Source organism: Lutra lutra, chromosome 13 (assembly GCF_902655055.1).
Source record: "Lutra lutra chromosome 13, mLutLut1.2, whole genome shotgun sequence".
NCBI classification, from domain to species: domain Eukaryota; kingdom Metazoa; phylum Chordata; class Mammalia; order Carnivora; family Mustelidae; genus Lutra; species Lutra lutra.
Window position 1 is genome coordinate 42386632 of NC_062290.1, and position 12965 is coordinate 42399596.

Genomic DNA, 12965 nt, shown 5'->3' on the forward strand with positions numbered 1-12965 from the left:
TCAGGATTGCTCTATGTGGCTTTTGTTCACTGAAGGCTTTTCCTACAGCTTTAGAGGTTGAGAATGAAAATGGCGGCCTCCCAGTCTTCAGCCCCAGAGCTGAAAGCTCATGCCCCACACTCCTTTGTGCGTCTTCAGGGAAAAGCAGTTAGTCAATCATGCCTGTCTCCCTAGTCCCTGTCTGCACTCCATGCTTACCAGGCCTATGACTGAGCATTTCTATCTCAGGCACATGATCCCTTTTCGAGTCTCCAAACCCTGCATACTCTTGTTGGATAACTCCCAGGGGGAGGAAGAGGGCTCTCCCTGGTTCTGCCACTCACTGGACCTCTGCTCAAACCAACTGTGCTGTGGTTCCTGGTTTATGGTTTATGGCAACCCTGAGCTGAGAGCCCTCTCCTGGGCTCGCTCATTGCAGTCGGCTTCCCTGCTTCGATACCTGGGAACTCTGCCACGCTCAGGCACCCCCAGTCTTCCTGTGACCCCGAGGGTCCTGAGACCACACTGTCCCATCTAGGATTCTGCCCCTTTTCACCACTTGAGTATCTTTCAGGCAGGGATGTCCCTCACCAGAGCAGACTTCTCAACGTTCTGATTTTGTGCTGTGCTTCTCTATCACTTTCTGGTGCCAGGTGAGGAAGGCTTCCTTCACCTGTGGTTTATTTTCCCATGTATCTCCCAGATTCACTTCTCCACACACCTTCTATCTTGCAGAAAGTGGCTGCTTTTCTATTTGTAGAGTTGCTGCTGTTCTCTTAGGTCTCGAGTGGAGTTCACTAAGGTGTTCAGAATGATTTAATAGCTATCTTGCTGAATTCCTGGGACCGGATGAAACTAAAGTCTCTTATTCCTCTGCCATCTTGGACTCCTTTCCCAATTCACTTTTATTCTAAATATGTAAGAAGGCATAGTTGTTCACTTTCTTAACTAAGGGACTTAGTGATCACAAATGCTAGTTTTTTTGTTTTTTGTTTTTTGTTTTTTTTTTTTTTTACAGAGAGAGATCACAAGTAGACAGAGAGGCAGGCAGAGAGAGAGAGGGAAGCAGGCTCCCCACCGAGCAGAGAGCCCGATGCGGGACTCGATCCCAGGACCCTGAGATCATGACCCGAGCCGAAGGCAGCGGCTCAACCCACCGAGCCACCCAGGCGCCCCACAAATGCTAGTGTTTTAAGAGATTCTCTCACTGAGGACTTTTTCCTGAAGGATATGTGACACCCTAGGCTTTGATTCTTGGGTATGCAAATTGAAAATATAATTTTCATTATTCCTGAAAGCACATTAATAATATATATTGTCATATTGTCTATATTATTTATATACATATTTAAATTTTCATAAAATATAATTGAATATTCATTTGGGTTTTATAGTTGGTAAATTGCTATTATAATGCATATTATGGGGTATATACATTTTATTTTAGGAAATTTCAGTATGTTTAATTCTTTTTTTTTTTTTAAAGATTTTATTTATTTATTTGACAGAGAGAGATCACAAGTAGATGGAGAGGCAGGCAGAGAGAGAGAGAGAGGGAAGCAGGCTCCCTGCTGAGCAGAGAGCCCAATGCGGGCCTCGATCCCAGGACCCTGAGATCATGACCTGAGCCGAAGGCAGCGGCTTAACCCACTGAGCCACCCAGGCGCCCAGTATGTTTAATTCTTTATTTCTGCTTTTCCTCCCCAGAGATGCAATACAAATAACATTATTTTCATTTTCTATTAATTAATATATTTTCAAAAGTTATATTGATAAGAACATAAAGAAGAAAAATCCACAGTTGTTGGATAGTATTGTAGGTTGTAGAGGATGTTTGGTGTTAGATGAACATAGCTATTATAAGAGGCATCTGCTGGGAAACAAATGACTTATCTATAGAGCCCTGTGTTTCATGTTTGTTTATATTAAAGATATAGCTAGTAAAAGACAGGTTAAATAAAAAACAATTTTGGGGTTCAAATAGTTTTTTATCTGAAAAAACATATAGCATTATTTGCAAGGTTTTGAATGTGTAAGCTTTAAACAATCAGTGGGGATGCTATGAGATGAATGATACTTGTGGAACAGGAAGCTTGATTTTAGTATCACAGCATGTTTTTAACGTTAGGCAAAATGTGCTGGCCATGTGGTTGGGTAGCTCTTCAATTTAAATTCTTTGGTGCCATCATGTAAATACATCTCAGGCATGTATGCCTACTGAAGCACCTGGCCAGAATGCCAGATCACATTCTCTTATTAACTTTTCTTTTGTTAAAGTATTTATGTTCTTATATCTTTTATCTGAAAAAGATGGAATGACTGGAATAACTCCCCTCGTAAAAGTAAAGATTTTTGCCTATCGGTTAAGTACGGTTAACCTTTGTGTAATATTTATTGTAAACGCTTTAGGTTTATTGGACATCTTAGTAAAATCATGTGAGTTAAGAATGGAGATCAAAAATCCAAGAAATTGAGGTTCATCATAATATATTGCTTTTTATTTCTCTTGTATGACAGTATTAAGACTACATTTGGCAAGAAATCTGGATTAGTGTTATTAGATATTGAAACTTTTTTTTCTTTTTAATTGAATTCCAAAAATATTCCGAGCTCAGCTTGTCTGTGTTATTGGAGGTGATAGGTGGCTGTAGCTGCTTGCAGTGATTCACAGAGAGTTAGTTTCACCCAATTCTGTGCCCACCACGTACCGATGGACTCTGAGTTGGTGTGATGGGGCGCCTGTGATGAAATAGGAGAAAGTCCTCTGCTTCTGATTTTTTTTTTCTTAAATAAGGCTATCAATGAATTTGCACAATGCTCAATAGATTTTTCAATGCTTTTTTTTTTAAAGATTTTATTTATTTATTTGATAGAGATCACAAGCAGGCAGAGAGGCAGGCAGAGAGAGAGGAGGAAGCAGGCTCCGCGCTGAGCAGAGAGCCCAATGCGGGGCTTGATCCCAGGACCCTGAGACCATGACCCGAGCCAAAGGCAGAGGCTTTAACCCACTGAGCCACCCAGGTGCCCCTTTTAATGCTTTTATTAATAACTTGTGTGCCTCCTCTTACTCAAGTCCCACAACTACCATATGAGACAGGTCATTTAAGCATCATTTCTTTTTTTTACAAATGAGGAAACCAAGGTTCAGAGACCTGATACCACTTATTTGTGTAGAGAGGAAGTTCTAGAGTTGGGATTAGAAGAGAGGTAACAGATGTAAAACGTCCAGCCCCTTGCTTGGCATTTAGAAATTGCAAAGTGAATGTTATGTGTTTTTTTAATACACTAATGATCTTCCGGTCAATTGTGATTACACTACCACACTGCTTCTTTTAGAAATAGACGCTGTTTTTGTATACCAAATAATACCTGAAAATGGGTCTAGTGACAGCTCAGATCCATATTTCTTGAACTTGCATTTCCAGGTGATTCTTGATTAGTTAACGGTTAACCATGATGATGTATGAAAAACCAGTGACCCACTGTCAGCCACTCACAAATGCTAGTTTCCTTGTCTTTTATTTCTCTTAGACTTCTTTTTTATCCAGAGGCCAAATTTTTAGTATATTCCATTGCAAAATTGCTACTATAGGTAAGAATATCAAGACAACTTCTACATAATATATTTAATATTAATAAAAATATACTCTTCATGTTATATACCAGGCATATAAGGCACTGTATTACATGCTGGGGTATTTATAAGATTTTTATTTATTTGACAGAGCTATATATAGAGAGAGCACAAGGAGGCAGAGAGGCAGGCAAAGGGAGAGGGATAAGCAGACTCCCTGCTGAGCAGGGACCCACCCCGCGATGGGGGCTCGATCCCAGGACCCTGGGATCATGACCTGAGCCGAAGGCAGCTGCTTAACCCACTGAGCCACCCAGGGGCCCCTCTGTGCTGTGGTATTAAAATACTATAATACTTAGTTCTTTCCTCAAAAACTGTCAACTTTAGTTGGGAGGGCATCACATAAACACACAAGAAATAATATAAGATTTATCATGACAACTCTGTGTAATTAATTCCCAAGAGAGTGCTATGAGCTTAGAAGAGGAGGTGTCAATATTTGAAGTTTTTATAGAGGGAGACTGGAGCGAACTGGGGCGCTCCACCAGGCTCTGAAAACCCACAAGGAAGGGGGACCGGAGGCAGGTCAGAATTGAGACGTAGTGCTGACTTATCAACAATCCGACGTAGTATCTTTTAACAGTCAGCAAGTCAAGCAACTTGCCTATATCGACACCTTTATCCTCAGTGTAATGATAAGGAGAACTCTGTCCTTTTAAAGGTTTGGCTTATCCAAAGGGTAGTTTATAATTTTTCCTGCTTTAGAAACAAAAGTAGACGGAGGCACAGACCATTTTGGCACATAGTATTTTTGCCATGTTAGACTTGAAAATCAAGATAGTGTTTTTTTTTTTTTAAGATGTTATTTATTTATTTGACAGACAAAGATCACAAGTAGGCAGAGAGGCAGGCAGAGAGAGAGGGGAAGCAGGCTCCCTGCTGAGCAGAGAGCCCGATGCGGGGCTCGAACCCAGGACCCTGGGATCATGACCTGAGCTGAAAGCAGAGGCTTTAACCCACTGAGCCACCTAGGCACCCCTCAAGATAGTGTTTTTAAGTAAATAATCATTATGGCATTTGAGTATATTTATATGAAGGTCAGGTAGTGGAATTTCTAGGTCATATGGTAACTCCACATTTAACTTTTTAAGGAGCTGCCAAACTGTTTTCAAAAGCTGCTGCCTCATTTTAACATCTCCACCAGCAAGGTTTGAGGCTTCCATTCTCTTCACAAAATGTGCTTTATTTTTAACAGAGAAGCATTGGCATCATAAGATAAGCAGGTGAATTTATTATGTTTTAAAATTTAAAAAAAAAATTTTACTGTTGCATAAAAAGACAAGGTATGAATCTTGTAAAAATAAGACATTTTTAAATGAAGTCCTTTGATGTCTATGTATCATTGAATGTCCGGTTTACATTTTGTCTTTTGCCAACATAAAGAATAAGAACTCAGGAAGCAAAAGTGATAAAAAAGAATTTTACTCCCTAGGGAAGTGTCAAATTTCTGGCCCAAAATCTCAGAGTTCATGGAGCACTGTAAGGTGTCCCTTGGAGCCCGTGTATTTCAGGATGTAAGTGCGTGATTCATTAGGCAAAGAAGGTATCTCTCCCCCCCGCCCCCATTTTGGGGCACTTTGAATTTATCAGACAGTAGAGGAAAGCTAGTGAGATTATATAGTATTTTTGATATGCCAAAGAAATCTGTATAAAAGATATCTGTACTATATATTCATTTTTTTTAATTCTTCAAGATAAGAGTATTGTTTTGGAGGAGTTTGCAAATGTTATTTCTGAAATTAAAAACACTAAGGAGCACATATTTTCAGTGTTAGGAATGCTTTTGTCCCCTTTGAAGGTGATGTTCCTTATATTTGCTTTAAAAATATTGGCCTTCAATCCCTTTTTTTTAAAGGGGAAAATTGCTCTTATTGCTGTTTCCAGTATTACCATCAAACAAGCTTTGTTCTTCAATAATAATTCACAGTAAATAATGCAGTACTTCTTAAGGTCCCTGTGGAATATCAGAATTAATCTTAAAACAGAATTCTGACATGCTGATAAGTTTCAAATTATATTTGGAAATTATATCTTTTTTCAATTATATTTTTCTTCTCCTTACATTTTTAAAGCTTTTTATTCATTGGGTATATATTCAGTGCCTATTATGAGCAAAAAACTGTTCTAAGCACCAAAGAACATCTTATAAAGGATTTTTTAATTTTTTCAATATTTACTAAATACCTATAGGGTACAGAGCACGGTGACAGGCACTACAGTAAATGCTTCCTGGCTTCTAGGAACTAGCCCTCTATTGTATTGGAGGGAGAGTAGATATACACACATGAAATAAGTAAGTGGCAGTATAGGAATTAAATACCCAAGTGATACAATTGAGTTCAGAGAAGGTCAGGTCAGTGTGAGTGAGGATTATAGTGAAAGGCGTCATGGAATAGCTAGACCCTGAAATGGGCTCTGAAGACTGTTAGGATTTGAATAGTGTTAGGGGATTTGGAAGACCCAGGGGTGCTAGAGAACATGGTGCATTTGTGAGAAGAAGTGGTGAGTCTCATGTCTGAATAGTAAAGGAGCAGACTGTTCTCTCCTTTTTCATCAGGTTGAGGATCCTGGGAAAAGGTGGAAACCTTTGCAGCAGACCGCATGTGGGGGTATTGTGACTTGAGGAGAGAACCTTGGTTCAGTAAAGATAAAGAGGTTAAACAATAGGATTGGACTGACCTGATGTGACAGTAGCATTGAAGTGGGCATCAGTGGCTGTGGGTAAAGAGCTGGGACTAGCATGGGTCGCCGTGGAGAAGGATCTGGATCAGGATTTTGCGGGTAGACCCAACTGGACTTGCGGATGACTTTGATTTGGAAGTGTAGAGGATGGGGGGAAAGGAGGAATTAAGACTGACTAAAAAGTTTTTTATTTGGAACGGCTGGGTGGATATTAGTAGGACTAACATGAAGAGGACTATTATGGATATGTTTAGGATGCAAATCAGCAGTACTAGACAGGATACTTTAGCCTGAGAGGGCTATGGGGTCGTTAGGTCGGGCAGTGAGATCTGTGATTCTAGATCTCAGTGGAGACAGTCGAGATGCAGAAACATAATTGTTAAGAAATGAACAAAACTCTCATTAAGTATTAATGTTATTGAGGTTTTTGTGTTGTTAACTTAATATGCATCAATTAGAGCTTTAAAAATTTAAATAATTAACGTCATTGTTTTTTAATCTTTAATCACCCTGCTAATTAATTCTAGTTATCTAGATATTCTAGTTGAATATTGGTCTGGTTAATTTTTTTTTTTTTAAGATTTACTTATTTATTTCAGTGAGAGTATTTCAGAGAGATTTATTTATTTCAGTGAGAATGCAGCGGGCAGGGGCAGAGGTAGAGAGAGAAAGAAACTCAGCCAGACTCCCTGCTGAGCACAGAGCCCATGGGGCTTGATTTGAAGACCCTGAGATCATGACCTGAGCTGAAACCAAGAGTCAGACACTTAACTGACTGAGCCACCCAGGCGCTCCTTGGTGGTTGATTTTGAAAAAAATAACAATAACAGTTGATAACTGGTATCTTGGTTATAATTACTTAAACCAAGAATGATGGAGGACAACAGCATTATTAGACAATTAAATAGTATTTAGAGATTATTTATTTTTAGTTTTAAAATTTATTTTTTGAAAGGACATATACACCCTTATGTTTATTTCATTTTATTTTTTTATTAGTTTCAGAGGTAGAATTTAGAGATTATTTTTATTTATAAACAGACTTCATATGTATTCTTAGTCCTATTTTTACTGTTTTAACAATCTGTGAATGGCATCTCTTTCTTAAAATACAAATCATAGGCGTCTCATGAAATCATCCATAGTGGTAGTAATTACTAGTAATCAGCACTTTTAAATGTATAATCATTACAAATGATCAAAACTCGGGGGCCACAGAATGACAATGAGGACCTTCAAATATTGCTTCTTTTGCACTGCCACCTGCTTCTCCCAGGCAGTCGAAAATGACAACTGGCCATGTTAGTCCGGAATCCCAATTCTGTTTTTAAAACATTCCAGCTTATTCCTGGTTTTCTCTTCTTCGAGAGAAATGGGGTGTTTTGGGAAGTTTATTTCAGATCTTTATCCATGTCTCGCCACGTTTTGATTACTCTGTCATCCTCATCCCAGGACTGCAAGTTCCTGGCTGCCGTGCTAAAACGCTCTCAGCTTCAACCTGAGGCCCTGAAGTGGGCCAGCTGTATATGGTAGAAGAGTTGGAGGTCTCTCATGTGCTAAAATTAGCTTAATCTTTTCCAGAAGGGGCTTGTTTACTTTCAGCTCTCTTTCATTTTTTTTTTTAATTTTTATTTTATTTATTTAAAAAATTTCAATTCCAGTAGGGTTAACATACTTTCAGCTCTCTTTCAACAACCCATTTGATTTTGACCAATGACTTCACATATTATTTTGTAATATTTAAAATGTCATTAGCAAATATATCTCTTCATTTTTTTTTGTTCAAAAAAAGTATTTTTTGTTGAAAACACATTTCTTCCCGAGACTTTGAGAACTGTGAATGTGTAAGTTGGCAGCCTCCTGGAATCCAGTTAGGTTAATTTTTATGTCTACTATCTAGCTTTGGCGAGTCTGCCTCTTTTATCTTGGATTTCCTAGAATTTTCCTGTTTTCCTCTCTAATTGAACTAATGGAATTGATTGTGGAGAAAATACAGAACTAACTGCTATAGTTTCTATTTCCTCCTCTCCTTCCATCCCCACTCCCTACATCTCCCTGGCTGCCCTTGGTAGTCTTTATTAAGATTTTTGATTCTCCCACCCATTAACTAAAGCAGAGTGACTTCCAGGATCTTATGGCTTCCGTAGCTTAATTATCTATTATCTGCCTACTTGTCAATTTTCCATCATTCTCCTCTTCTCTTCAGGCATTCTGAATTGTTTGCACTTCCTTAGAATACATTATCCTGTTTTCTGGCTTTTCCTCTTCCGCTCACTGGTCTTCCTGCCTTCTTTAGCCATAGTTCATGTCAGTTTTCCCTTTTCTTAAAGGTTGCCACCCTTACAAGGGTGTCTCACATCTGCTTCCAAGCGGTGTACTCGGCTAGTTCTCAGAGTTTCTCACTTCTTTCCGCTGCTCCCAGTGGGACACCACTTCCTTTACATGTGTCATTGTGTAGAGCTCTGGAACACAGTCCCAGTGATGAAATCTTGCTACCTCAGCTTGGCCATCAGTGGAGATGTGGTTGGGCAAGCCACAGTTCCTATATTTCCTGGTTCTTTTATTTTTCACACTAGCACCATAGATATAGCTGGGTCAGACTTCAGAGAAGAGTTGGATTAAGTAAAGGGGATTATAATATAAAAACACTTAAAACTAAAATACAGTTTTTCCCCTGCTCAAGGGAAAGCATCCAAGAAGTTGAATCCTTCAGAGAGTGGCTCCTTGTGGACTTCCTTTACTCCTTTGTACTCAGGACTGTATGTCCAAGGGCCTTCTACTCACTGTGTGCCTTTTGGGAATCTCATCCCCTTGCTTTGGGGTTGAATTTGGCCCAAGAGTTACTTTTCTCAGCAGTATATTTCTACAAGTTTGAATTCTTTTGGCTACCACCAATCAACATTTTCCGTGGTAGGCTTTGATATCAAATCTTGAGGAGTAAGCAAGAGTTTGTATTATTTTCTTCAATTCTGGTTGTTAAATTCTTATAGGATAGCTATGATTAGTTTCCTTATCAGTAGCTTTTTTTTTTTTTAATACCTTACTACCTTTGTCATATCCCTCCAAAAACCTGTCAATATCATTTTATGCCAACTCCCTTTGTGTACCTCTGGCAATCTGGCATAGTTTTATCATAGCATTATGCCACAATAATTGATTTGCTTGTCTGTTTTTCTAGCACATGGAATTTAGTGAGTAATCAATAAATGTTTATTGAATGATAAATGAATCAGTAAAGGAAATTGGGATCTGTTATCTTCTGAAATTTACTCTACCTCAGCAGTTCCTTAATGATTAGGCATAAGATTTCACAGAGAACTAGTTTATTTTCTAACGATTAAAATTTGCTGTCTGCAATTAAAATTTCTTTGTGTTTCAAATTGTTTTGGATTGCAAGTTCCTTGATGAGGGAAAAAGGATCAGAGAACTGCTGGGGCCCAGCTTAGAGTTAGTATTTCTTCCCACCACTGGAGCTGTACTTTGTTTTTTGTTCTGTCTTGGGAAGGTAAGAAAGAGCTGAAATGAGAGAGTTTGTCCTGCGATCCAGTCCGTCCTCATTCCAGTAAACGGCAGTCAAGTGCCATTTGTTGTTGTTGTTTTTTTTTTTTAAGGGATTTTATTAATTTGAGAGGGAGAGCGCGAGCATGTGGCGTTGGGTGGGGGAGAAGGGCGAAGAGAGAAGGAAAGAAGCACACATCCCACTCAGCGGGAAGCCCAACGTGCAGGGCTCCATCCCAGGACCCTGATATCATGACGGGAGCTTAAGACAGAGGTTTAACCCACTGAGTCATGCAGTCTATTTGTTGTATTATTGATTTAACCCTTTGCTTATTCTGACAAAATGTGAAGTCTTCACATATAGGAAAACTTCTGTTGGTGGTGTAATTTCTGTTTAAAAGCAGGAAATAAAAGTTAGTGAGGAATGGAAGAGGAGAAATTTCCTTTTCTAAATATGTGCATTTATGCATAAGTGTAGAGGAAATTTATGAAGGACTTTCAAATTTACATGTTCGATTTTATGTGAGTCTTTTATGTACAAGGACTTAAAAATCAGTGTGCACACTTAGATCTAAGCTGTTTGGCCCACTGTCGCTCTGTCATACGTATTTTTGGCTATTTTGGACATGGATCTCTTGAAGACGTTGTCAACAAAAGTGTGTTTTCTTTCTGGAGAAGGAATCAAATGCCTACTTGTTTCCAATATTTTGTTTGACTTCTTACAGAAATTTCAAGAAATTGCCGAAAAAAATATGGAAAAATTGAATCGTATTGAGAGGTCCCATGAGCAGTTGGTTCTTGAAAATTCACGCTTCAAAAACATGTTATCGCAGACTCAGAGGGAACAAACATCGTTGCTGGCAGCCTGTGCGTTGATGGCTGGTGCCTTATATCCTCTCTACAGCCGGTCATGTGCCTTATCTACACAGAGAGATTTTCTCCAGGAGCAGGTCAACACCTTTGAGTTGTTCAAACTGGAAGTTAGAACTCTAGCCCAGGCTTTGTCAAGTGTAGACGAAAAGAAGCAAGAGGAAGCCAAGATGAAGAAAAAACCATTCAAAGGATTGATACGTGTATTCCGGAAAGGTGTTATTGCAGTTCTGGCAGCAAATAGGCTCAAGATTTTGGGCCAGTCCTGTGCCTCTCTTTTTACCTGGATGGAAAGTTTCAAAGAAGGCATAGGCATGTTAGTGTGTACAGGAGAGCCCAAAGACAAGCAGAAATTTCCAAGTAAGATCATTTATGCTTTTTAAAAATCTAAGTTGAGGGGCGCCTGGGTGGCTCAGTGGGTTAAGGCCTCTGCCTTCGGCTCAGGTCATGATCCCAGGGTCCTGGGATCGAGCCCCACATTGGGCTCCCTGCTCTGCGGGGAGCCTGCTTCCTCCTCTCTCTCTGCCTGCCTCTCTGCCTACTTGTGATCTCTGTCAAATAAATAAGATATTAAAAAAAAAATCTAAGTTGAATGTAAGTCATGTACAATGTGACTATGTTTAACCATTATGTAAAAACTTAAAAAAATCATTTAATATATCAAATTATGTAACATAGTCCCATGTGTATGTAGGTATGTATATGTGTATGGGTAAATATATATTTATGCATAAAGGAAGTGGCAAATATAATTTCAACTTCATTATATATACATTTTTAGCTTTATTATATTTGAATGCTCTTTTCACAGTAAAGAGTCTATATAGTGATTTTTCAATTAAGTCAATCCAGAGACTCTGCCCTATGTAAAATTAATTACCAGTAAAATTTAATTTCACTTTCTATGAATCAGAATAAAATGCTCAGAGTTAAACATCTATTGAGGAATTGAACGAAAATGAGATGAAATAAATTTTCCAGTTAACTTTCTTTTAAGTGCTTGATTATTCTGAGGAAACAATGATTTCAATTTTTAACTTTTAAAAATCAAGCCATTAAGTAATTTAAGCAGAACTCAAGAAAACTTTTCCTCTATTTTTGAGAAAGAGAGAGGGAGTGAGAGTGTATGAGCAGGGGTGGGGTGGACTAAAGAGGGACGGTAGAAGAGAAGGAAAGAGTGTCTTAAACAGGCCCCATGCCCAGCGTGGAGCCCTACGTGGAGCTCAATTTCACAACCCTGACTGAGATCATGACCTGAACTGAAATCAAGGGTCAGATGCTTAACGGACTGAGCCACCCAGGTGCCCCATCTTCTCTCTCTCTCGACTTCACTTAATTTATATAATAGGTAAATAAATTCTCAGTCAAATCTAGCATTATTTGTAGACTTTTCCACACTAGGCAAAGTTCTGTCTATAAGTTTTGATCTATTTATTAAATAACCTAATGTGGGTATGAAGTTTAAACACGGATTTTTAAATGTTTGTAGCATTGCAAGATGGATTTCTTTCTTTTTTTGCAGAGCATCAGAAGGAGCAGTTACGTTGTTTGCAAGCACTCAGCTGGCTTACCAGTTCAGACCTTCTAGCGGCAATAGTCACTTCTATGGCTGAGTTACAGGAAGTCATTAGTAAAACAGGTAAAACTCCCTCTTCTAGGTCCTTGTGAAATACGCTTAAAAGCAAATGTCTAGAGATGCTTTATGGTACAAATCCTAATAAACCATCTAGGAAGAAAATGTATTTGTTTTCATTCTTTCTTTTTTTCAAGTACAAAGAAATTATTAAATCTCTAATGATGTAGAGACTTACTGTAAATTTTGTTGGGTAATTTTGTCTTAATTTATGGGGAAATTAAATGACATTTCTTGTGAATGTATCCACCTTATTTTTTCCCTTTGTGATCTGATTTTCCCATGGAAATCTCATTAGCTCTTTTATTAAGTCATACTGGTAATGTTCTTACAAATGTTTTAGTCTTTATTTCTATTTCTAGCTATACATTTTAGAAGATTGAGTAATAACAGAATCAGTAAGAAACTTTTCTCATTTGGTGATATTTTCTGAATTGATTTTAAATAGAGTGAATTTGGATAGTCAGTTCTTTCGACCAGCCATGGAATCAGTGATTTCGAAAGATCTAAATTTTTTTTTCATGGTCTCAGATTGCAGGATATGTTTGTATAAAAGATTCAAGGAAAACTAATTTCTGAAGAATAGCACACAGTTACCACTGGTTAATTTATGTCATTGGACTAATTATGGTCACTTCAGACACATTAACAGTAAAAATAATGAATTTG

At 38.3% G+C, this 12965-nt stretch overlaps 1 protein-coding gene across 7 annotated transcripts in view; it reads left to right on the forward strand.

The window, feature by feature from the left end:
* CCDC171 (coiled-coil domain containing 171) overlaps positions 1–12965 on the forward strand; it is a 303028-nt gene that overhangs the window by 135862 nt on the left and 154201 nt on the right. For all 7 annotated transcript variants that reach the window (XR_007122375.1, XM_047700701.1, XM_047700703.1 and 4 more), the window contains 2 exons: positions 10519–11023; positions 12186–12302. Coding sequence is in view for 6 of the 7 variants with exons in the window: in XM_047700701.1 (XP_047556657.1) it covers positions 10519–11023; positions 12186–12302 (622 nt within the window). In the remaining variant the exon portion in view is untranslated. The remainder of the gene's footprint in view (positions 1–10518; positions 11024–12185; positions 12303–12965) is intronic.